Source organism: Echeneis naucrates, chromosome 11 (assembly GCF_900963305.1).
Source record: "Echeneis naucrates chromosome 11, fEcheNa1.1, whole genome shotgun sequence".
Lineage (NCBI taxonomy): Eukaryota > Metazoa > Chordata > Actinopteri > Carangiformes > Echeneidae > Echeneis > Echeneis naucrates.
In genome coordinates this window covers 15,072,293-15,094,486 of record NC_042521.1, presented here as the reverse complement: position 1 = coordinate 15,094,486, position 22,194 = coordinate 15,072,293, and the positions used below count along the sequence as shown (strand labels likewise).

Genomic DNA, 22,194 nt, shown 5'->3' with positions numbered 1-22,194 from the left:
CATTGAGGTGAAGAATCCAAGCAGCCTTCTGGGCCAGTGGCCAATGGTCATGAAATTATTAGATATGGGTGAAACCATGAACTAACCACTCCTACAGCACATTCACATCAAACCCTTCAAAGGTTTCACTGGTACTGGAGCTGGTAATATCCAACCAGCAAAAGCATATCAGCGTAAATCAGTTGGCGCAGGAGCACAGGCCAAACATCACCGACATTAATGCGGCTGCTCCGAGCTGGTGGACATCTGCTTTAAATGACACTGCATCACTTTGTTAATGTGCCCAGGTTGGTGTCATTATCACCTTGGAGTTCATTTAACCGCACAATATAACAGTCACACCCACTTTAACTCAGAGCTCTTCTGATGCGGACATTCTGTTGTGTTACATGCTCCCATGTAGTAACGCACTGTGAGGAGATGACAAAGGTGACCATCTTGAGTCCCATGAGACTTTTAAATTGAATTGCGGTGCCAGGGATAAAAGGGCCCAATATTCATGAATGACCGGAGAACTGATGATATCAGCAGCTTTTTTTTTTTTTTTTTTTTTTTGGATCGCAGCATACATGAGCTTGTGCACATGAGAGGTTGAATGTGTGTGACCTTGCAGAGGTGCGACTATGCTAAGTTGAACGGGTTCAGTTTGGCATCAGGGGGACTTGAGTAAGGTAATGGACTGAAACTCTTTATTATCTCTATGTCACACTCTTGGCACTTTTCTTTCACGTTTTCCTCCTCTTCACCTCTCCTACCTTCATTCCCTCCGCTGAACTTGAATTCTCTGTGGAGAGTCGTGTCTTTCTGCCGCTGCCTTTTCTCTTCTTTTATTCCCATTTTTCCCATCATTCTTTTCTGTCCAATTTCCACTCTAATTTCTCACTCCATTTCGCCCATGAGCCTCCTTCATCTTCATTTGCATGACTCAACAATAAATATGCTTCTGCCCAGCACAAGCACACACGCCCATACACGCACGCACACACACACACACAAACATACAGTGCAATGAAACAGTTCCAGGGGCGGTTTGGGGGTTAGAAGTAAGGAGGCGAGGAAATAGTGAGCGATAAGGCCACTTCAAAGCAGCACCACACTTGTTCCTTCCCCTGCAGCTTCAGATGGATTAAGACCACTTCAGGTCTGTTTGTATCCAATCAGCTTCTTCACACGGCATATAAAGCTCTTTAGGCCAAATGCTTCCCACAACACTCTCAATACCACATGGGAAATGAACATCATGTAGAATAAGTGGTCACGACAAACTCCCACTAAGCGCCACAAACCAATTATAATTAGGAATATTACAGTATTATAAGGATTTGTGGCTCCAATTTCAGGTCCTGTGTTTTTTCTGTTTTTCTGGAATCGCTAGTCAGGCTGTTTATTGAGAGATGAGTCAACTCTTTTAAAGCTTTGTTCTTTATCCCTAAAAAACTAAACTGGGAAATTTTTGTCATTTTCATTTGAACAGAGGATCTAGAATTTGAAGAAAAAAAAAGGTTTTACGAACGCTTTAATGAATTTTTTTGTGCTTCTGCAATGCTAGATTCCTACATCTTCCTACATAAACTCAAGGGACAGCATTTTTAAAGTTATAAAAAACAATGAAATACCTCAATTTTTATGTTTTTATTATTTATAGGTTAAAGATTTAAATTAAAAAAAGGGCTTGAATAAAATACTTCACTGCATTTTATTATGTTATTTTTCTGTTAGGTATTTCATTCATAGCCTCTAATTATTTCATTTTCAGTTGCAGCGCTGGAGAACGCTACCCAGAAATCAAGGTTACGACCATTGAAATGATTACATAAAACAGGAATATTGAAATTTACTCTCAGCGCTCCGAAGGATCTACTTCTGCCACAGGAAGTTTTAGCAAAAAAGAAAAGAAAAAAGACTGACAAATTGGTGTTCTGTAAAACTCGGCAGACAGCCACCATTAGCAACTGAAAAACTGAAGGAACGTAATATTTTAATCAGACTGTTGGATTTTAGACATGCCAAAAATGTAAAATTCATTATAACACTGTCACCAAATGAGCTCTTTGAAGTGATGTCACTGTTGATTTAAATACGTGGTATTTTTTGTCATAATACCCACAAGTGTTGCAAAAATGGCCAAAGAGCTCTCAATGATAATCTATTCAATTTAAGATTAAAAATGCTACACTAAGTTGTTATAAGCCACACTAGAGTTTGTATGGAGGTCAACAAACAATCTTCTTCACTTCTTCGGCACTTAAGATAGTCTCCTCTTTCCCTAACAGCCACATCAAATCTGCATATACTTTCTTATCATTGCACCAAATGCATTAACCGCTAATGGAAATTCTTCAAAATATATAAATCTCTCAGCATCATGGTCCATGAAAATAACAGATGAGCCCTACAATCGGAGAAAAGGCAAAGTCATTTTTGCGCGCTGGAACTGTTGAATCCAGAGGTCACCGGAGGAGATTTTACTCATCTGAACCTAATTTAAGTGATAAAACTGTCAGTGGCACAGCAAAGAGATATGACTGTTGTCGTCTAAAATCATTCTTGTAACCTTCAGCCAAAGACAGTGAGGAGGAGGAGGAGGGACACAGACAGTGGCACTTCTGCCTCTTCTCATTGAAATGATAGAGACATTAAGAGGACCCAGTTGGGAATGTTAATCGCGCATCGATCTTTATAATCTATAGCACACTCTTGTCCCCGGGTCCTTGCATGTTACAGCAGTAAGTGTCATTCTCCCACACTGCAGGAGAAGTGGTTGTCCTAATTCATCCTTGATAAGGTGCCTGTTTACTGTAGGACCCACTTTCCTCTTTATTGACCAGGCAGCGTGTATTGCTTCTATGTCCTTTTAACAGACCACATAGAAGCCACGTTACCCAATTTGGACCAGGTATTTTTGTTTTTGTCACCCAGCTGTAGAACCCATAGGTCTTTCTATTCCATATACAACCCCTATGTTATAATTACAGACCAGACTCAGGACTTGTTTCCTGTTAATGCTTCTTTTTCTTTCCCCTTTATCAAACACGTATAGAGAGATAGAGGCTATAGCTTTACACATAAAAGAAAATCATCCTTCCTTCTTCATCCAAGGCTTGAGGAGATTTCCCTCTTCTGATTTAATGTTGGTCAAGGCCAGAGACCAAGTGCTGAATGAGACGTGCAAGAAAATGATACCACGACAGTAAAACTGGTTGTTGTACTTTACTGTTATGGCTGATCTGTGGATATTCTGCTGTGGGGCTTTTTGCTGTGCAGCTGCTTCCCTTTACATATTCTTAAAACGTATTACCACACAACAAAGTGACTCTGCCTGTGTTGCCTTACAGGGCTTTAGTAGTCAGTAGAAATTGTTCCCCCTTTTCAATCTATACCCCTAATTCCCAATGACCCTACACCACCAGGCTCTCTGGACTAATCCAGTCAATCCAAGCTGATTCCTTGGCAGAAATTAAATCCATGCGGAAAGGGGGGGGGGGGGGGGGGGGGGGGTCAGTTTTATTGAAGGGATAGCCCTCATAGAGTTTATTCATCTGCTTTCTATGGAATTACATGATGCTTTATTTTTCATGAAATTCATGTTGGTGAATTGTATTTTAAGGACTTAAAATGGCTTTCTTTACATGAACACACACTCAAATAGTTGATTATATTGATTATAGTATATTGAAACTTCAGCATGCGCATTGGAGGATCCAGGAATTGAACAACCAAAGTACAACTACAACATAATGACTAGACAACCTTTCCCTTCAGCCGCAGTGAGCTGAAATCAGACTGTGTGAAATGTATTCACAGATAATCCTGCTATTAGTCTTTCCCTGTTGAATTCACATGGGATTTTGTTACAAAGACATTTTGTTCTGACTTTATCATCTGATCTAAATTGTGCTGTGTTTATGTCCTGACATGCTTTACACATTTTAACCAGCTGCACACTAACTATGCTCCCTTATTCCTGTGAGCAGACATGCTCACAGGAATAAGGGAGCATAGTTATATATATATGTAAAGTTCTCCTAATTACTTAACAATTTCTCCATCAATCTGATACATTTGGATAAAATGCATGAAGTTGAGGCTCACAAATGAGAAAAAAAAGATCAAAATTGAAGTAGCAGAAGTAAGGAATCTTTTAGTCATACAGCCGCAGAGCCACAGAAGACATAATACTGAATGGTACTCAACATGTCAAGTAAACTGACCTTCATGTCTGAAGTGCCCTCTTAAATAACAGCCATACTCGGAAACCTCTCAAAGCATTTTAATCTTTCATCAGCTTTTCTAAACATTTAGTTTGTGTTGCTTTTTGATTTGATTCTATGCGGCTAATTTGGCCATAATGGTCATTTCGACTAATCCTTTTCAATATCAAATAATCAATGTTATTTTTTTCCAAGTGAGTAACTGTTCGGTTTCCAAAACAAACATATAAAGAAAATCACAATTTATAAAACCAGCAGCTTTATATATGTGTATAGCCCACAGGTTGAGTTGCTCAGAGCCAATTAACATTTATCTCATTTGTCAAAATATCTGCCAACCAACTAATCGATTAATTGACTAATCATATGATCGCCGCTAATATATGACTTTTTCCTTTGCAGATTTGACCAGCACTTCTTCTTTAGGATTGCTGCAAGTGTGTGTGTGTGTGTGTGTGTGTGTGTGTGTGTGGGTGAGAGAGAGAGAGAGAGAGTCATTAGCTGTGGCTGCACGTTGCACTCTGCAGCACTTGCGCACTCCCCTTTACGCTCCGCTCACCTCTACGCGTACTGTAGTAAGAGCGGATCCGGACCCAAAGTCTGGGGCCCGTCTCGACACCGAAACCCGGAGCACGATAACGACCTGCCCCTATTCCTCCCCTCCCACCCCCCTTCTTTACTCCTCCTCCACCCCCCCCACGCCCCCCACCTCCCACTGGCTGTTGTTGCGCCTCTGCTGCGGCGTCCAAGTTCAGGTGAAGCCTCAGTCTCAGTCTCCGGGACAACAAGTCCTCATCCCGGGTACCGGGGACCGGGATGCTCGCTCCCTGCCGTTAGATGGGACCTTATAAATGGGCCGCGCAGGATGTGAAGCCTCGCTAGAAGAAGCAGGAGGATGGCAAAACCAGGCTTGTCTGCGGCGGCGGTGCTGCTGCTCCTGCCAGGCTTCCTGTCCGTGTCCTCCGTGAACGCCGGTGAGTTGGACCACAGGTTGATGAGGGGGCATAAACAAGCTGCCGGGGATCAGTGGTGTGAGTGTGTGTCTGCAGCTCAGCCGTCTGCCGTGCTGCAGGTCCCCGTCCTCTTCTCCTGTGGCGGGGGGGGGGGGGGGGGGGGGGGGGGGGGGGGGTAGGTGGGCACCTGACATGACACATTGTCATGGACGTGTTTGCCTGTGCTGGTATGTATATGCGTGTTTTTGTGTTCATCAGCATCAACATTTGCATCTGCTTGGTGGAAACAGTAAGCTTTGTAATGCCAAAAATGGCTGACACAATTTTAGTCCTCCTACTCTGATATCATGCTTCATGAGCCGAGCGTTTCTTGATGATTTTTATTTGGAAAGAAGAAAAAATATCTTCGTTCTCATTCAAGAAAGTTCTGGAAGTCAACCAAAGATGTTAAAATAGTTTAAATACTTGGACATGCCACGTTGGTCTTTGAGGAGCTTTCTAAAAATATAAATATATTTACTGACATTTCTTTACTGATAAATAGATGAAGCGATATTGAAAATAATCTTTAGTTGCAGCCCTGAAGTGCCTTAAAGCCTTAACCGTCCTGTCTTAAAACTGAAGCTTTGACATCCATCACTGTCCTGAAGGGATATGAAATGAGATTAAACAAAAATCAGTTTTTTCCCCGATTCAAATCTCCCCATTCAATGCAGCTTAATTATCATATATCATGCTTGTGGGATGTAGTACTTCATCTATCTTTTATGATATGGCATATTTTTAACCTCCAGCAGCTTATGTTTCAGAGGAATATTCATCTCAGGTGCAGGATCTTACAGCGGTACATTGGATCTGGATGATAAGCCGAGAGATGACAGATAGTCCACTGAAAAGCCCAAATCCTGGTGATATGATCATGTGGGATTTATCTAAGCCTCCCCACGATTTGGTATTTGGCTTCCTGAGGCTGGAGATGAATGTAATGTTAAGAGGGAATTTCATGATCCTGCAGCCAGCTTTTGGCATTTTTTGGCAGCAAACAGCTTAAGAATAAATGGGGATCCCTCTCTGCTATTGTGTTGTTTGTGTGCATGTGAGTCTGCTTGTGTGTAAGTGCTGGAAGATAAACAGTGGGAAAGCAGCTAGTCAAACGGGGAGTCATAGTCATGTATCACACACACACACACACACACACACGCACTTGGACAAACAACCACGCACAAGCTCGGCATCAGCAAACACACACCGAGCCTTTGGGAGCGTGCTGCTCACCAAAATAAGTAAAAATAATAATATTTTCACCAGCTCCATGTTCATGCTTCAGTTCTCTCTGCTGTGCTCTCGTGATTGTGTTTGCATTGAGCCAACAGAGAGGGAAAAAGACTCTTCTCTTCCTTCTCCAACACCATCTTTTGACTCTCTGAGCAAGTCTCAGGCTGGAAGTTCAATATTTGCAGAGATGTGAGACAATGTGACAATCTAATTTGCTGTAAGTGACAGACTGCGATCTCTGCTGGTGATCTGACATGTAAACAGAGGGGAAAGAAGAGCACTGTTCTGCAATTGTATCAAACACACTCATTCGAGACTTTTAAAGGCTGCAGCTGGAGGATGTGCAGAAGGGCAGTCTTAAGGCGCCACTTTGTAACTTTTGAAATGACTCATAGCACAAGTTTCCTCTTCCAGATAAAAAGGAAGGGGCATCACAAAGAGATCACTTAATAATCCAACATTTTGCAGCTACACTTGCTTCATCCATGGTAGTAAGCGTAAGATGATGCTAGCAAGCTTGTAGCTAGAGCTATCAAACCTATAGAGTCATCCTTTCTTCTTCAGAATTTGCTACCATTCAAATGAAAGCAATGAGAAAGTTCAAATTCATATCTTATGAACATCTGTCATTCAACTTGCACTGTGCAGGTTATTTTTCTTTGTGCAAAATGAATTCAATTCTCAAGCTGCGCTGTAATGACACCAAAATCTTCTTCGAGATAATGCCCAGGAGCGGGGGATTTGAATTTAATAGTTCAGGTGGAAAATTGCGGATGAAGTTCTGGAAATTGCAGCTTAAAAAAATTGACACCATCTTTTAGTGTATCAAGTGAAACAGAAAAAGCTGAAAAGCCAAAGTTCAAGATCAGACATATGGCTGCCTTCTTTTTTCACTGTCTGTGTTATTGTTGCGCTAAATTTTATCAGTTACTAAAAAAGCTAATTATACATATTATTTCATAGTTGTGTCAGAAGATAACTGGGCTTGTAGTGTAAAATATATAAAATGTGCATTGGACATGTCAAGGTCCTCGAGTGAGGTCTAGTTTTCCTTTGAGCCGAACTTGCAAAAACAGCGTCGGGCCTTGACATTGTTCAAGAACAAGCACATCTGCTTGTATGCACACACACAAACACACACGCACACATCCAGAAACCTGCCAATTAGTTTGTTGTGATTTTTTTTTTCCCCCCAGCACTGTGCTCCCTCAACAGGTAATGAGAGACAAAATGTAAGGAAAGCCATAATTTAATCCATCATAGTGAATCTCCTGACAAACAAATATGAAGATTTTTATCCCAAGCATAAACATCAATTGTCTCTATGGCAGAGGAAATATATCCTCTTGAGTCATACATTAATGAGATGTGGGCGTCAGGCAGGAGTGAGAACACAGAGAAAAAGGTAAAGGTGAGAAAAATGCTTGCATTTGTGTGTGTGTGTATGTGTGTTTGTGAACGAGAGAGAAACATCACGACAAAGACAGATGAGGGACAGCGTCTTTTCAAGGGAAACACCAAGGGAGCCGTGTGGTTAATTAGGCCCCGCTTTCATAAAAAAGGGAAGATTAATTTGTGGGAGGACAAGGGGAGATCTTAGGGAAGGTGGGGTGAGAGGAGATGAAAGTTCAAAGAGAGAGAGAGAGAGTGATGGATTGGGTGAGATGTGTGTTCAGGGCCAGGCAGGAGCGTCTTTTGTGTATATTATAAGGCTCAAAGACAAAAGTATTCATGATCCATCTCTTGTTATTTGTTTCCTGTGGCCACGATGCATGTGTGTGTCAGACACCCTGCTGTCAGCTCCACTCAATGTGACCATCAAAGAGCTTAAAGTCAACTCCGCCGTGGTCACGTGGGAAATCTTGGAGGGGGACCCCGTCATCGGATTCGCCATCTCTCAACAGGTATGTCTGTGTGCGCCGTGTCCTTCGCACGACTGCGTGCAGCTTGGACACAATTCAGCTCGTCGGTTCCTCAAGCGGCGGGGAGCGAGATATGAGGCAAAGGAACCGCATGAGGTGAAAAGGACGGATGCCTGATGGTGAATCTAAAAACAGCAGTTGATGAAGTTTGGCATGCTGATTGGCTCACCTTACTCACAGGGTTTAAAGCTGCTGCAGTCGCAGTGGCTTGGCCCACCGCTCATAGAGGCATTAAGGTATTTTAAAAATGCTGAGCACTTGAATGCTGTAATTCACATCAGAAATCTCCCTCCCTCTAAGAGCAATTACTCAGTATAACCTTAACACGTTGTTTAAGATTCAGTGTGGATCACTGTTCCCGGGAATGAGGTCATGCTTTATATACATAGTGAATAAATATCCATAAATCTGCTAAAAAGGTCCAAGAAAACTACATTCTTCATAACAGGGCTGCGGCTATAACAAAAAGCTGATATGACAATACCAATTGGCCTGAGTGTAAAAACAGTCCCGAAACTTTACACAGACAGGAAGCATAAAAGTGCTGCTGACAGATCTGCAAATCCAAGGTTATTTTGCCGACTGTTACTCTGGTGTTCCTAATGAAGTGCTTGTCGAGTGCATGTGTAAAGACAATAGTAGTAACCTCCATTATATGAATGCACCATCAGTATTTTTTGTCATTTGTTATTAAAGCTCAGTTTTTCCATCAAAATGGGTCTGTCCATCTGCAGAAACACTCTCACATGCTTCTCGAATGTACATTTTGTCTGTGAGCAGTTTCAATAGCTTAAGAAATTCCCAGCTTCAGCAGCCTGGTAAATAAGGCGAAGACTTACTCCTGATCTAACAGGAAGCCAATTGACGTGAGCAAAAAGTCATTACTGGATAATAGTGTACATCTCAAGCAGAGCGTACATGGTCAGAGATTCACGCTGTTTCTTCAAGCTTAATTACGTTTCTGGGAAAAGAAAAGAAAAAAAAAAACACCTATGAGGACTTATTTCTGCTTTTTGCAGACCAAAGGAGACGTGTAGGAGCTAAACCGGAGGGGGGGGAGTCTCACATGAGGGATAATCAGCAGGAAAATCTCCATTTGATAAAACATGCAGCCAACATTTCAGTTAGCAAGTAGGAAGCTCTTTTGTTTTACCTGAAGCTGAAGCCATGACTTTAAAGAGCTTTTATTGCCAATATTGTTTTTCTTTTGACATTGTTTTTATGCCAAAGGCGTGGTCAGGGGTTCTGAACTCACCCGGATCTATGGTTTAAACATATCAGACAGTGATCCAATGCATCAGTTTAACCCTGACCTGTGATTTCTCCGCTGAACTGCTGCCAAAATACAAAGAATCTACCCACAGGGCTCGGTGAAGCATCACATGACACAAACCCCATCTCCTCTGTTCCTCCCCAACTGGTCTGCAGAAGAAGGATGTACGCATGCTGAGGTTCATCCAGGAGGTGAACACCACCACGCGCTCCTGTGCTCTGTGGGATCTGGATGAAGACACCGAGTACATCGTCCACGTTCAGAGCATTAGCATGGGAGGCAGCAGCCCCCCGAGTCAACCCATTCTCTTCAGAACGCCCAAAGAGTCAGAGAAGATGGCGTCCAAGAGTCCAGGTGAGGGAAGATAAGTCAAACTTTGGAGTTTTATTTAAATTTGATTTTAAAATTTATTGTGAAGGGTGAACAGCTGAAGGATCTGACCGTAAGCCTGACTGTTATCCCCATTTCTCTCCTCACTCTGAACCGCCTAATGCCAACCACTGTGATCAAGTCGCGTGTTATTTTTCAGGCATTGTGCAGCAAAAAAAAAAAAAAAAAAAAAAAAAGTCACAAAACTGGGTTTTTATTTCTGCAAACTTTCACAGGTGGATTATTAAAATTCATGATATGCAAAAGCACACAGCTGTAAGAACAAAAGCACACAAGCACTCGTGCATGAACACGGGAGCTCTGAGAGAGCAAACAAACATCTATTTTTTTCTCATGCTGAGACACACAATCAAATGCACACGCATACATCTGCGCACGCAGGCACAGGCATACGGGGACTTTAAAAAGCAGCTTCTGATCATCAGCAACCGAACAGCAGAGTAATACTTTGTTTATTCTTTATCACGCCGACGAAAGGGGTTATTTCATCGTTTAATACAAATAAAACACAAGAAGCTCCCATCTTTCTGAGGCCCACCTGCCTTGCCACTTATTGTACTCCTTCTCAAATGCAGAGGATGCTGTTATCTGGAGCGGCTGGCAGTCCTTCCAATTTTATCACGTCCGACCCAGTTACGGCGCCAAGAGCAGCTGCTTCACAGGGACGCAGCAAACGCTAAACACTCATCAGCAGCAAGTTGATAAGAGAGGGGAGTGGGGATATTAGGGAGCGGTGTATTCCCTGGAAGCTGCTTCATGTGGGAGCTTGCTGTAGTCTCTGTAAAGCGGGGAGAAGTATCCGAGCCGGATATGCAGTCAAGGAAAGCACATCTTAAAAACCGCTTCTCATTAATAACAGAGCATTTCTCATTCTGCGCCTGTCAGTATTTCCTTTCTTGCACAGCATGCTTGCAGTTTATTGCTGAAACAATGCGGGTCCTTGGCCTCAGACAGATAAGCAGGCTCATCCTTTCTGGCCGACTCTGAGTTTTTCTGTAGGAATTGATAAAGTTATAGCTGCCAGTTTCGGCTACATGCACACCATTGCATTTTGGTGTCGATAAACCTATCTTTTGCAATGTTCACGCCCAGCATCCACATTGGCTTTTGAAACAATGACATAGCCATCCATATTCACTTCCTGATGGGCTCTCATTGGTCACATCTAGCAGCGTGAAGGCAACATGGATAGCGTTAATGCTTTTGAGTTAAATTCTGCATTTTAATGCTACAGCTCGCTTTGAGGTGGAAACGTCCATGGTCCCTTTCAATAAGCAGCTAAAACACTTGTCTGCACTGAGATAATCTGATGCACACATCTTCTTTACCCGGTGCGTAGTTAGCCACTTGCATAAGCCAACATAGCTGTATGAATGAGATCTCTCTGGTTTATGTACCCTATTTCTAGTCAGACAGATGCCACTCCACTTTCACAAATCAAACACAAATCAAACGTCAGTCAAGAAATAGATTGGACACCAGCATTGGGCACACGTTTGATTTGTTATGAAAACTCGCTGATCTCAAAAAAGAGGAGTAATGCTTTGCTCTAGATTAGCCTCATGCTACTTTGGACTGTAAAACATTGAAGCAGAGCCACACATAAGCCGACATCCTGTTCGCAAGCACGCAGACGCACGCATCGATCATTTTCTTGGTGCTGAAGACATTTGTTTCACGAAAACTCTGAAAAAGGTCAAATTACTGGAAGGAAACCTGAAATTGCTAAGTTGATGTTAAATCTTTGTTATTAGACTTGAAATTTCGGAGTGTGTGCGAGGTCATATGACTTAGGTGTTTAGCGGCACAGTTTGTCTTGATGTTGAGGGGGCTGACTCTTTTGGTTTGCCTTTGACTTTGATGGAAGTTCCCCGGGTGCAAATTGTGTGTGTGTGTGTGTGTGTGTGTGTGTGTGTGTGTGTTTTGTGGAAGCATTCATTAGGTGTCCTGATTAAATCTCTCAGCCATTACTGCCCTCCTCCCCTCCTAAGCGGGTATTACTCAGCCTGACACTGTTTCATATCCACGGGCGGAGTGCAACGCAACACACACACACACACACAACACACGTCCTTGCCCGTGTTTCTGTCCATCTGTTTGTCTGTTCATCTTGCTTCCCAACTTTGGCAAAAGACTTCTCTGGAGTTTTGTCACGTGTTGAGGTGTAAGACTTGAGATCGGTTATTAGATTTTACAGAGAGATGCACAATCTGCACTTTCATAAATCAAACTTTCACGGCAGTAAACCATTCAAGAGTCTCCTTGCTGTAGGAACACTTTTAGCCTTTAATTCATCGTTTCAGTCTGAGAATATATATGATTTGATTGAAACCTGATTCAAGCCACTTTGTTTTTCCATGTACGGTAACCATGTAGCAACTGTATCTGACTTTTATGAAGGAATAACTTGCGGCCTGTTTTACGAGTTGCTATGCCTGGCAGTTGAATGCAGTTTGGTGTATTTTTATTTCAGCATTTTGATTCTCCACCAGATAGTTCAAAGGTCATAAAGTTAACTAAAGGCAAAGCAGTGTTTGGGAACCGCAATGCATACCTGCATTTCACATTAAGGTGTCCTATATGTTCTTTCCAATCGGTTGCTGCAGGTAATGACTGTCACACAAGAGATTGTCAAGATTTTAGTCAGTAAACGCACTCAGTGAGATATAAAGTGCAAAGCTTATCATTTTGTTGAGAAATATTTGGTTGGGTTTTGATAGCTTATTTTTCGGTTTCCACCAAAAATACAAAATATTTTCTGGTAGCAGAATTAGAGTAAAGGGAAATGTCTTTGGAAGGTGACATCTTTAATCCTGGGAAACTGCAGAGGACCTTTCAATGTTATCTTGTGGGATGTTATCTTTTTATTAGGAGTAAAATTTAATTAAAATTAAATTAAAATTAAAATTAAAAGATAATAAACACAACTTGTAACGTGCATGCTGCATGTACATACGGTTGCAAAGTAAGTATCTACCTTCTTAGTGAAGGGTCAGTATGTAGCCCTCACCCAGAGAAACACTCAGTGTCGTACTCCAAATGTGTCAAAAAAAGAATCTGCGCTCTAATTTTACAACAGAGACGTAATCTGCTATTACTAATTTATTAAGGTGTAAGATCGCCGCTGTCAAGCTTGAGGCCTCAGCTTCAGCCCAGAAGGATCACCATGGCAACAGGAGACCAAGTTAGATCTGAAAAACAGCATCGCAATTGATTCATTCAGACTCCGACAATAAAACAGTGTCCTGAGGAGTGCACACTTTGGGAAAACTCAACCCTTACTGAAGTTCACATCTGCATGTAACTGATCACACGACAAAACAAAACTGGCAACTTAACGTTTGCTATTTTAAATGATCTTGCACTTTCACAGGCGACCCAGTATGTGTTCAATGCTTGAGCTGAGAATATTAATTGCATTTAATACGTAATAATGCACAATACGCAATCAGAAGTAAAATGGGAAGCAGCTGAGGCTGGGGAAGGACGGGAAAACAGGGTTAACTTGAGGGCCTGTTGCTGGTAACAGAGCGTCAGAGGTTGTAGTGGACTGTGTTCACATCTTTAACCCTCTGATTGATGCTATGCCACAGCTGCCAGAGTACTGTCAGACAAACACAGTGAGTGAAGGAGGGCAAGGATCCAGCTCTCTGTGTCTCTGTGGACCTCTGCGCTCACTTAACTTTAATTCCACTGACCAGAGTGCTGAATTTACACCCGACGGCCTCGCTGCTCTCCTGTCGCCTTGTTCGATTCCTTTATCTTCCCCTGCAGACTTCAGGAATGAAGGCAGTTTCACATTTGCTCTCTGGGACAATGAATCGTTGTGTCCTCTGTGGCACTTTGTTGACTCTGTGTGTGTGTGTGTGTGTGGTATTTCTCTACAGACGAGGTGACAATGGAGGAGTTTGGTCAGGCCGCCCAGCTGAGGGCTGGAGAACTCATCATCATTGTAGTGGTGCTCATCATGTGGGCAGGTAATACTCCTCTTCAGTATCTACATTTATCACTGCAGATCTTACAAAACACACTTTCTTCGGGGGCAAATAAGTTCTCAGGCTGAGCTTTTACTACGAGACACACACACACACACACACACACTGGGAGTGGTAAATCAAGACAGTTTTTTTTTTTTTGCCCTGCAAATGATGTAAAGTTGGTTATTGTGCATTTCAGGTGGTGATAACAACACATGAAATACATGTTTTTATTCTGTGCGCCCATAAAGCAACGACAGTCATGGAAAATAAACTGTCAGCTCTTTTAATAACTCGTGAGTTATTAAAGTTTGATTTTGTTTTTTTGATTTTTCTGCTGCAGATGTCTTTCAATCTCAAAAGATTATTTCGGGGTTTATAGCTGAAGTTTAGCCCTACTTTTAATTTTTTGTTTAAAATATGTCATGAAAGCACACTTGACTGAAAGAAAATATAATACCATACAAAGAAACATTCCTTGTTTAAACTTGTCATAGACATATATTAACAGGCCTTTCATGTTACGCAAATGACCTAACAGATAAATACATTCTATTTCACATGAGTTTCTGTGGAAGGCTGCAATTTTTTAATCTTTATTCAATCAGGGAGTCTCATTGAGATTAAGATCCCTTTGGAAGCAAGACATGAGAGTGAAAGCAACCACAAAAGAAATTTCAAAACAAATGGAGCACATTCTGTAATACGAAGAACTAAGAAACAAGGAATTAAATCATCTAAAAGACTCATTAAAAAAAAACATCAGTGCATCGAGTTTTAAAATCTGAAAGGGAAATGTTTGACTCCAGTACCTGAAACCTGCATTACTTAAAAATGCACTTGAGGGATATTGAAATAGAAACTGGATTGTGTATGAGGGATGATATAGTTTAATGTGACTGGAGTGATTCAAGGAGTGATAATTGGAAGAAATTAAATGTAGATCGCAGCTGAGTCAAAGACTTGGCTTGGGCATATGAAATTATCATTGGTAAAAAGACTCACTTTGACATATTGATTAGGGAGATACAATATAATAAAAACGGCACTGGCTCGAGGACAGACCAATCTTTTTTCTGATGTCTAAATAGCTGGATGGAAAGCCAACAAGCAGCAGTCCGTCTTCTCTCTAGACCTATAGCTCGAAGCAGAGTGCCTGCGAATGCTTTAGATAGCTTGGTGAAGAGGACAACAAACTTTCATACTGATAGATGACAGCCACCATCTATTACCAGATATTTCAAGTTTCCATCCCTATTTTAAGAAACAAGGAAAGGCACGGGCCACACCCACAGCCACCCTGCCCCGTCAGGGACAGGGATGATATAGTGGTGGCTCGGGCAGAGGATGAGTCAGGAAAGGTTAAGGAACACGAGGCAGAGCAACTGGAGCAGCAGCAGCAATAGCTGAGGTGTGTTTTGCTTGTATCTAGCATCTGTTTCATGATTTGGTAACTTGGATAATTTATAATAGAGGTGGAGGGCAAATAATGTGACCTACCTGAGAGAAAGAAAATAGGAGGGTGACAGGAGAGTTCCTTAAAACCCAGGAGACCGCCCTGGAAAACGACTTTGTATTTAACCTGACACTGATTAAATGTAATTAATTAGAGCAGCGTTTCTCAAATAGTGTGACCCCGGGGAACAGGCTTTAGCTAATGTCTTAGCTTTTTCATTGCGCCCCCGCTACCGTAGGTGGCAGTGGCGCTTCCATGTGGCGTGCCATCAAACGGTGGGGGATGAAGAGAGGCCGGTGTGTGTATTGTGTCTAAAAACTCTAGCAGCGGATAGCAAGAAGCCAAATAAATGAAGGCGTCACTTAACGACATGACACCCCAATCACGCTGATAAGGCGTTTGTGATATGCCATTAATCCTGGGAAAGACGTCATCATTCTGATTTAAAAATCTGCAGAATTTCTTTTATTCGTTTTCCTTTTTGTAGGTTGAAGTGTTTTCTTTGCATTTCTTGCTGCCATGAAAACTGCTGCCAAATCAATCATGCAATTCATGGAGCTGACTTTCTGTGGCAACCCCGAAAAGGGGAAGGTTAAGTGTTTTATTTATTGTGCCGCTGAGGTAATGATGCCGACAAATTTTATTTATTAATTATTTATTCATTTTTGCAGTTTATTTTGCAGTAACAAATGGTTCAAACTGTTGTTGTTGTAAGGTGTCAGTGTTATAACGTATTTCCTGGAGACTGGTGCAGCAGCTGCATTTTTCTTGTTGGTTGAAAAGTGTTGAAGGTTTACAGCGATTGAACTTTGCTGAAGTTAATTCAAATTGATGCACTTAGACTGAAAAACAGGGTTAATAAAGATAATCTTTTTGTAAGTGGATCAGTATTTTTTTTTGTTTTTTTTGTTTTCTTTGACTTTAATAAGCACACAATATATGCACTTGTAAAACTTTTATAGACAAACACAGTACTACAGTATTACTAGTACTGCAATACTATATTACAATAGTAATAGTATTACTGACAGAAACACTAACACACAAGCTGCTGTAGTTAGATAAAACTAGGTGAATCTAGGTGGTGTAGTACTACGGACAGGACGTCTGCGTACAGTTTCAAATTTAATGGTGCTAATATTTCTGCTTGTAAGCAACTTTGCTCTCTTATTCTGCAACTTCAATTAACTGGCTGCGCTCCTAAAGTTTTTTTTTTTTTTCCCCTTTTATGATGACATAACACACAACAAGAAGTCTCTAAGTGTATACTTAACTGACGGTTCATAACCCTGCCGGTAACTTAAAGTCTGCTTCTGCCCAATCATAGAGCTTGTTTTGAAGCTAAATTAATTACATATGGGTAATCACCTTTCACATAACCAGAGCTAGGCCACATTTTTCATCATCACGTACTTAGCTGTTCCATCTGTGTGATAGTGTTTTCAAATAATAAGAATAAGGGCCCTTCCATTCAGCCCTACCAGTTATTAGTTCTTTGTAGCAGATGCAAAAATAGTGCTGAGACATCTCAACACTTTTTTTTTTTTTTTTTTTTTTTTAAACAGATGCACACAGCTATAAATATTCGATCCTAACCCACTTTACCAAGTGTAATGAGATATAAATACAGCCTTATAGTGTATAGAGGAGAAGCAATGGGCTGGCTCTCCCTCACCAATTATCTATGAAAAGACAGGGCTGAAAGAGGGATAAATTCAAAGGGGGCCGGAGAGGGAGCAGTGTGGGAGAAGAGTGGAAAACAAAGCAAGTGTGTCTTAAGAAAAGAAAAAAGGGTGGGGGGGACTGAAAGTGAAGGAGGCGAATTGTGTTTTGCAGCTTTTAATTGGGCCTGGGGGGCATTGTGAGGTATATCACAGTGAGATAAACATTCAAGCCCTTTGGTATCGCAGCAATCAGATGAGCAGGGGCTGACATAAGCAGAACAGTGAAGACTGAGGAGAGATCAGGCCAGATTCAGTCCTCAACATACTCCTCCACTGTCATGAATTATTCTTTCTCCCTTTTTATGCTTGTGTTTTTATCTCTCTTTGCATCTCTCTTCTCTCACTATATTTTTTTATCATTGTCACTGAAGGCGACCTTCACATGGCTATCTAGATATTAAATTCATATCTACATCTGCACACTTCACCACATCATGTCTCTCTTTCTCCCAGTGGAAATCTTTCTGCTTTATTGAAATATCAGAGGACAGATGCCCGAATCAGTCTATATATGCAGTTCAGGGGTAAAATTGTAATACAGCTTTTCTATGAGCAGTTTTTTATGAAACCTGCTTAAAAAAAACAAAAAAACAATTGACATTGGTATTACTTTCACAAAATCAGCTGAGTTTGTTGTTTTGGTTCCACTGAGAGGACCCATCCAGTCACGAGTCACGGAGCCTGAACTGCTAGCTGCTGTGCAGGCTGGTAAAATGCATCCATCAGGTTTCAGTCCAGAACTGGTGCATGTTTAAATGTCGGAGTCTACCTGTGAGACAGTTTGGGCTGGAGAGGATGTGTCTTTATTGAACGCAGCCTTTAGTCACTATGTTTGTGGTTTAACAACACGGTGCTGAGTGCGTTCACCTGGGTGTCATGCTGACATCATACAGAGAGCCTATGACTGCCATTGAGTCATTTGATGCAGAAGTGAATGTCAACTTTACCCTTCACATTAACAACAAAAGCCTAATGTTAGCACGTTTTTAGCCCAGTGTAAAAGGGAGTATAGTCAATATGGAATATCAGGACATCAAGAGCTTTGGATGTAAACAACCTTACCTTACTAATCTGGTCCATCCAAAAGCACTTTTGAATCATAATCAATATAGGTGTCTTGTTTGTAAAATCTACACTGTGCTTCTGATCTCCTGTTGCCTTTTTTGTCTTCAGGAGAACAGGCTAGGTGCTCTTCCATGTTTTGAGACCTACAGCTGTAGTTGTTTGTTCAGGGTACACACATAAACATGGCGTTGAGCTTATCATCAAACTCAGCAAGCATGTTGGCACCATACTTAAATGTCCTGATGGACCTTACCATGGAGGGTAGAAGGACAAGTGATCTTATCGACTGGTGTTCCCCAAACAGAATAATGGCCGTGTCCGTTTCTTTCTTTAGGGGTGATTGCCCTGTTTTGTCGTCAGTATGACATCATTAAAGACAATGAGCCCAACAACAACAAGGACAAAGCCAAGAACTCCTCAGAATGCAGTACCCCTGAGCATCCACAGGGGGGGCTACTACGCACCAATGTCTAAGACCAGCCCCCCATCGCCTTCTGCAATAACCTTCTCCTTGAACCTCAGGACAGGTGAGGAACAGGAAGTCTTCCTTTGCCGGTCTTATGTAACACCTCATGGATATACCGTATAAATTCTTTATTATGTCGCTGCAACACACAACCTGATGTGAAAACCTCATATTTATCAGATATGTGGGTGCCATAAGTGAAAATTGTTTCAGGCGCATGGGACACTTCTCAAGTTGAAAGTTTGCCATCCCAGCTCAGGTGTAGGAGGAATAAACAGGACAAATCAGAGACAGCAGTGAAAGCATTCTGCAGGCAGAAGCAGGCGCAGGCAAACAGACGAGCAGGTGAACCAGGCAGACGAAGCAAAGAGAAGACAAAAAAAAAAAAAAAAAAAAATGGGCAGTTTGTCAAAAACAAATGAGGCTGGAAAGCTTCAGTGTGAAGAGGACAATAGACAATGTGACAGGGTATGAGTGGAAGTCAATGGTATAAAAACTAAAAGCTGAATCAGGAGCCAGGTGGCTGAAAAGTGGGGTGATTAAAGGGCAAGGACTTCCATTTCACTTCAGCCTCCTCTTATGTGTCTTATCTGTCTATCTAATACCTCTTATATGTCAAGACAATGTGTGTGAAGTGTGTAGTTTAAACCCTTTGACTGGCTTCTTCTTTTAAAACAAGTCTGAAAAAATTGTGCTCTACTTGCGACTGACCTCACTCAATGACCTGTTGTAAGTGCAGTTGTGTGGCATGCAGCAGCTGTAGGCTCGCGGTTCAGCGATTGGTAAAGAATGCGCTCATTCTTTTTAACACAAAATAAGCACATTCACAATTATATAATGATATATCTTTGACCAAAGGAAGACTCCTGTTATTGTATTAAGCACAATGCCTTTGTGTCTTGCAGACCCTGAGACCAACAGAAAGCCATTTTCAGACACCATCGTACTGAAGAACAGATTAACCATCATAGGAACTCTGCTTGACGCAATGAGGAACTCTTGAAACACGTCGGACACAAATCCGAAGTTGTAGACTCGCAGGCAAAGAGTCAAACAGAAGAGGAACAAAACCATTTTCACTTTTGTTGTGACCAAAACTGGACTGTAGCCTGCTTTGTGCCAACTGTCCATACAGACGAGACATAAAATGGCTGCCGGTCAAAGCTTAAGAGGCTATGTTTCTTCTCAAAGGGAACTCCTCGATTCATACGTTCCAGTTACTCTCCATCTGTGGCATCAAATCCCAGGAATGGATCATCGAACATGAATGTCTGGGTGATTTTTTTTTTTTTTTTTGTCAACAGGTTAGTATCAGTGATGAGAGATGGCCAAGACGGCAGGAGTTGTCTGCCTCACAGGAATAGCTGGTCCTTAAGGTCCAGGTATCAGCACACAACAAAACAGGCTAAACTCTGTTTTAAAACAAGGACTTTCTCTTTTTCTATCTGTCCATCCATCATCACCTCCTTTCCATCCTAAATACAGCCCCCTGTGTAGCAGCTCATAACTCTCCTTGTGTCGCCATCTCTCTAATAAGCACATTGCCGTTTGGTGCTCCTCCTACTGCGATTGTTTGGGCCCTCACAATCCCAATCCTGATAATGGTGTCATTTTGATTATAGGTCAGACATACTGTACATTGGGTCTTGCCTCCTCCCTTTCTCTCTCTCTCTCTCTCTCTCTTTGGTATCACCTAAGCAAGTGCAAGTTTTTTTCTGTCTTTTCTCCAAATAAGGCTCTTGTCAAAATGGCGATAAAACAAGACAACAAAAAAAAAAAAAAAAAAAATTGGGTTTTTGTATGGCACGCCATATTACACCAGTATGAATCGGGCGATGCTGTCTGAAAACGCCACGATTCAGACAAAGTTACATTTCTCATCAAAGTGGTCCGGATCAAAATTTCATTACTTTCCTGTTCAAAGTCCAGAAGGTAGCGCTACCGTCTATAAAGAAAGGCTAAAATATGACCCATTTAGTTTCTGAGGCCTGCAGCAGGATGTGCAGGGAATAAGGATGGAGATATGCAAGGATATGCAATCCTAGAGAAACGTATCTACAGGGCAGAGTTTGGCTGGGTTTCCTCTCTGGTTTGGCTGAAGACCAGCAGAGATGCCAGGCTGCAGAAGGCGGCCAGCTGATCCATTCAGCTGAACGGACGAATGTAAACTATATTCACACATTCTCCCTCTTTGCAAAGCCATTAACATGCATCCTCAGCAGTCAGATGAAAATACAGTACACCAGAAAATCTAGGTGGAAATGCTGAATTTGATCATCCAGACAAGCAGCCTCATGTAGAGCTTTCACAAACTGCTGGTGCCAGCAAATGTGACACGGACATGATTGATATTATGATATTACATAAAAAAAACAGAATGCCTAGTTTCTCAGGCACAGCGCACCGCAGAGTATACAACCAGAATTTGATAAATGTGGTGTCTTTCCGCCTTTGAGGCAGCCTGGCAGTCCAACAGTTTTAATAAATATTTAAATAGACTGTCCACAGCAAGGGGATGGCTGTCCAGGGGTGAAAGCGAGGCATTTCATACACAAGGGCAGCACGGCGGCATAGTGGTCAGTACTGTTGCCCCACAACAAGCCTTTGTATGTTCTCCGGTTTCCTCCCTCCATCCAAAGACATCATGTTTGGGTTAACTGCTGACTATAAAGTGTCCGTAGGTCTGAGTGTGAGTGGTTGTTGGTCTCTGTCTGTCTCTGTGTGTTGGCCCTGTGATGGACTGGTGACCTGTCCAGGGTGCACCCCGCCCTCACCCAGAGTGAGCTGGGATTGGCTCCAGCACCCCCCATGATCCACAGGGAGATGAATGAATGAATGAATGAATTTCATACACAAAGGTAATTCAATGTGCTTTACATGCATACAGAGAAAAGTTAGAACAGTGACAATGAATAAATTCAAAGTCATAAAATAATTCGATTAAAATGATTAATGATTTAATGATTAGCTGGCTGGATAAGTCCAGAGAAGTACTGTGCAGGTGTCATGCATTAGCCAATGAGGTTTTTTTTTTTAATTACCTGGATTCAAAAGTTTTGATATTTGGTGCTGATTTAACCTTCACTGGCAGTTTGCTCCACTTGTTTGTAGCATAAAAACTAAACGCTGCTTCTCTGTGTTTAGTTTGCAAACTGTGATGAAACAGATTGATCTTCAGATATTCGATTCTTGTTACGAGTATTTTAATACATCCAAACGCTTTTTGGCTACATAGAAGTGTTTCTTTTTAAATACGTAAGGATTTGATTAAGCTGTGGTTATGTATTCCCTCAGAGGCCCCCAGGAAGCCAGAAAAAAATTGTTTTATTTTCAATTATCAATTATTAACAAAACCGGAGTAATTATAAATAAATGAAATTCAAAATAATTTTAATCAACACAATATATATATTGCAAATTAAACTGCTGTTTTTGTTTTTTCCTATTCATGCACCCACAGCTCTGTTGATCAGTCCCCAGTC

General features: G+C 41.6%; 1 protein-coding gene across 1 annotated transcript; it reads left to right on the top strand.

Moving 5' to 3' along the window:
• The first annotated feature begins 5,106 nt into the window (after nucleotides 1-5,106).
• Nucleotides 5,107-18,720, top strand: fndc5b (fibronectin type III domain containing 5b). The gene is made up of 5 exons (XM_029514645.1): nucleotides 5,107-5,185; nucleotides 8,225-8,343; nucleotides 9,790-9,988; nucleotides 13,912-14,001; nucleotides 18,581-18,720. The coding sequence occupies exons 1-5, from the start codon at nucleotides 5,107-5,109 to the stop codon at nucleotides 18,718-18,720; spliced, it is 627 nt and encodes a 208-aa protein (XP_029370505.1).
• The last annotated feature ends 3,474 nt before the right edge of the window (nucleotides 18,721-22,194 follow it).

Coding starts and splice junctions, on each gene's coding strand:
- fndc5b (XM_029514645.1), top strand. CDS start 5,107: ATGGCAAAACCAGGCTTGTCTGCGGCGGCGGTGCTGCTGCTCCTGCCA. Junction 5,186..8,224: donor CGTGTCCTCCGTGAACGCCG/GTGAGTTGGACC, acceptor TGTGTGTGTCAG/ACACCCTGCTGTCAGCTCCA. Junction 14,002..18,580: donor GGTGCTCATCATGTGGGCAG/GTAATACTCCTC, acceptor TTCTTTCTTTAG/GGGTGATTGCCCTGTTTTGT.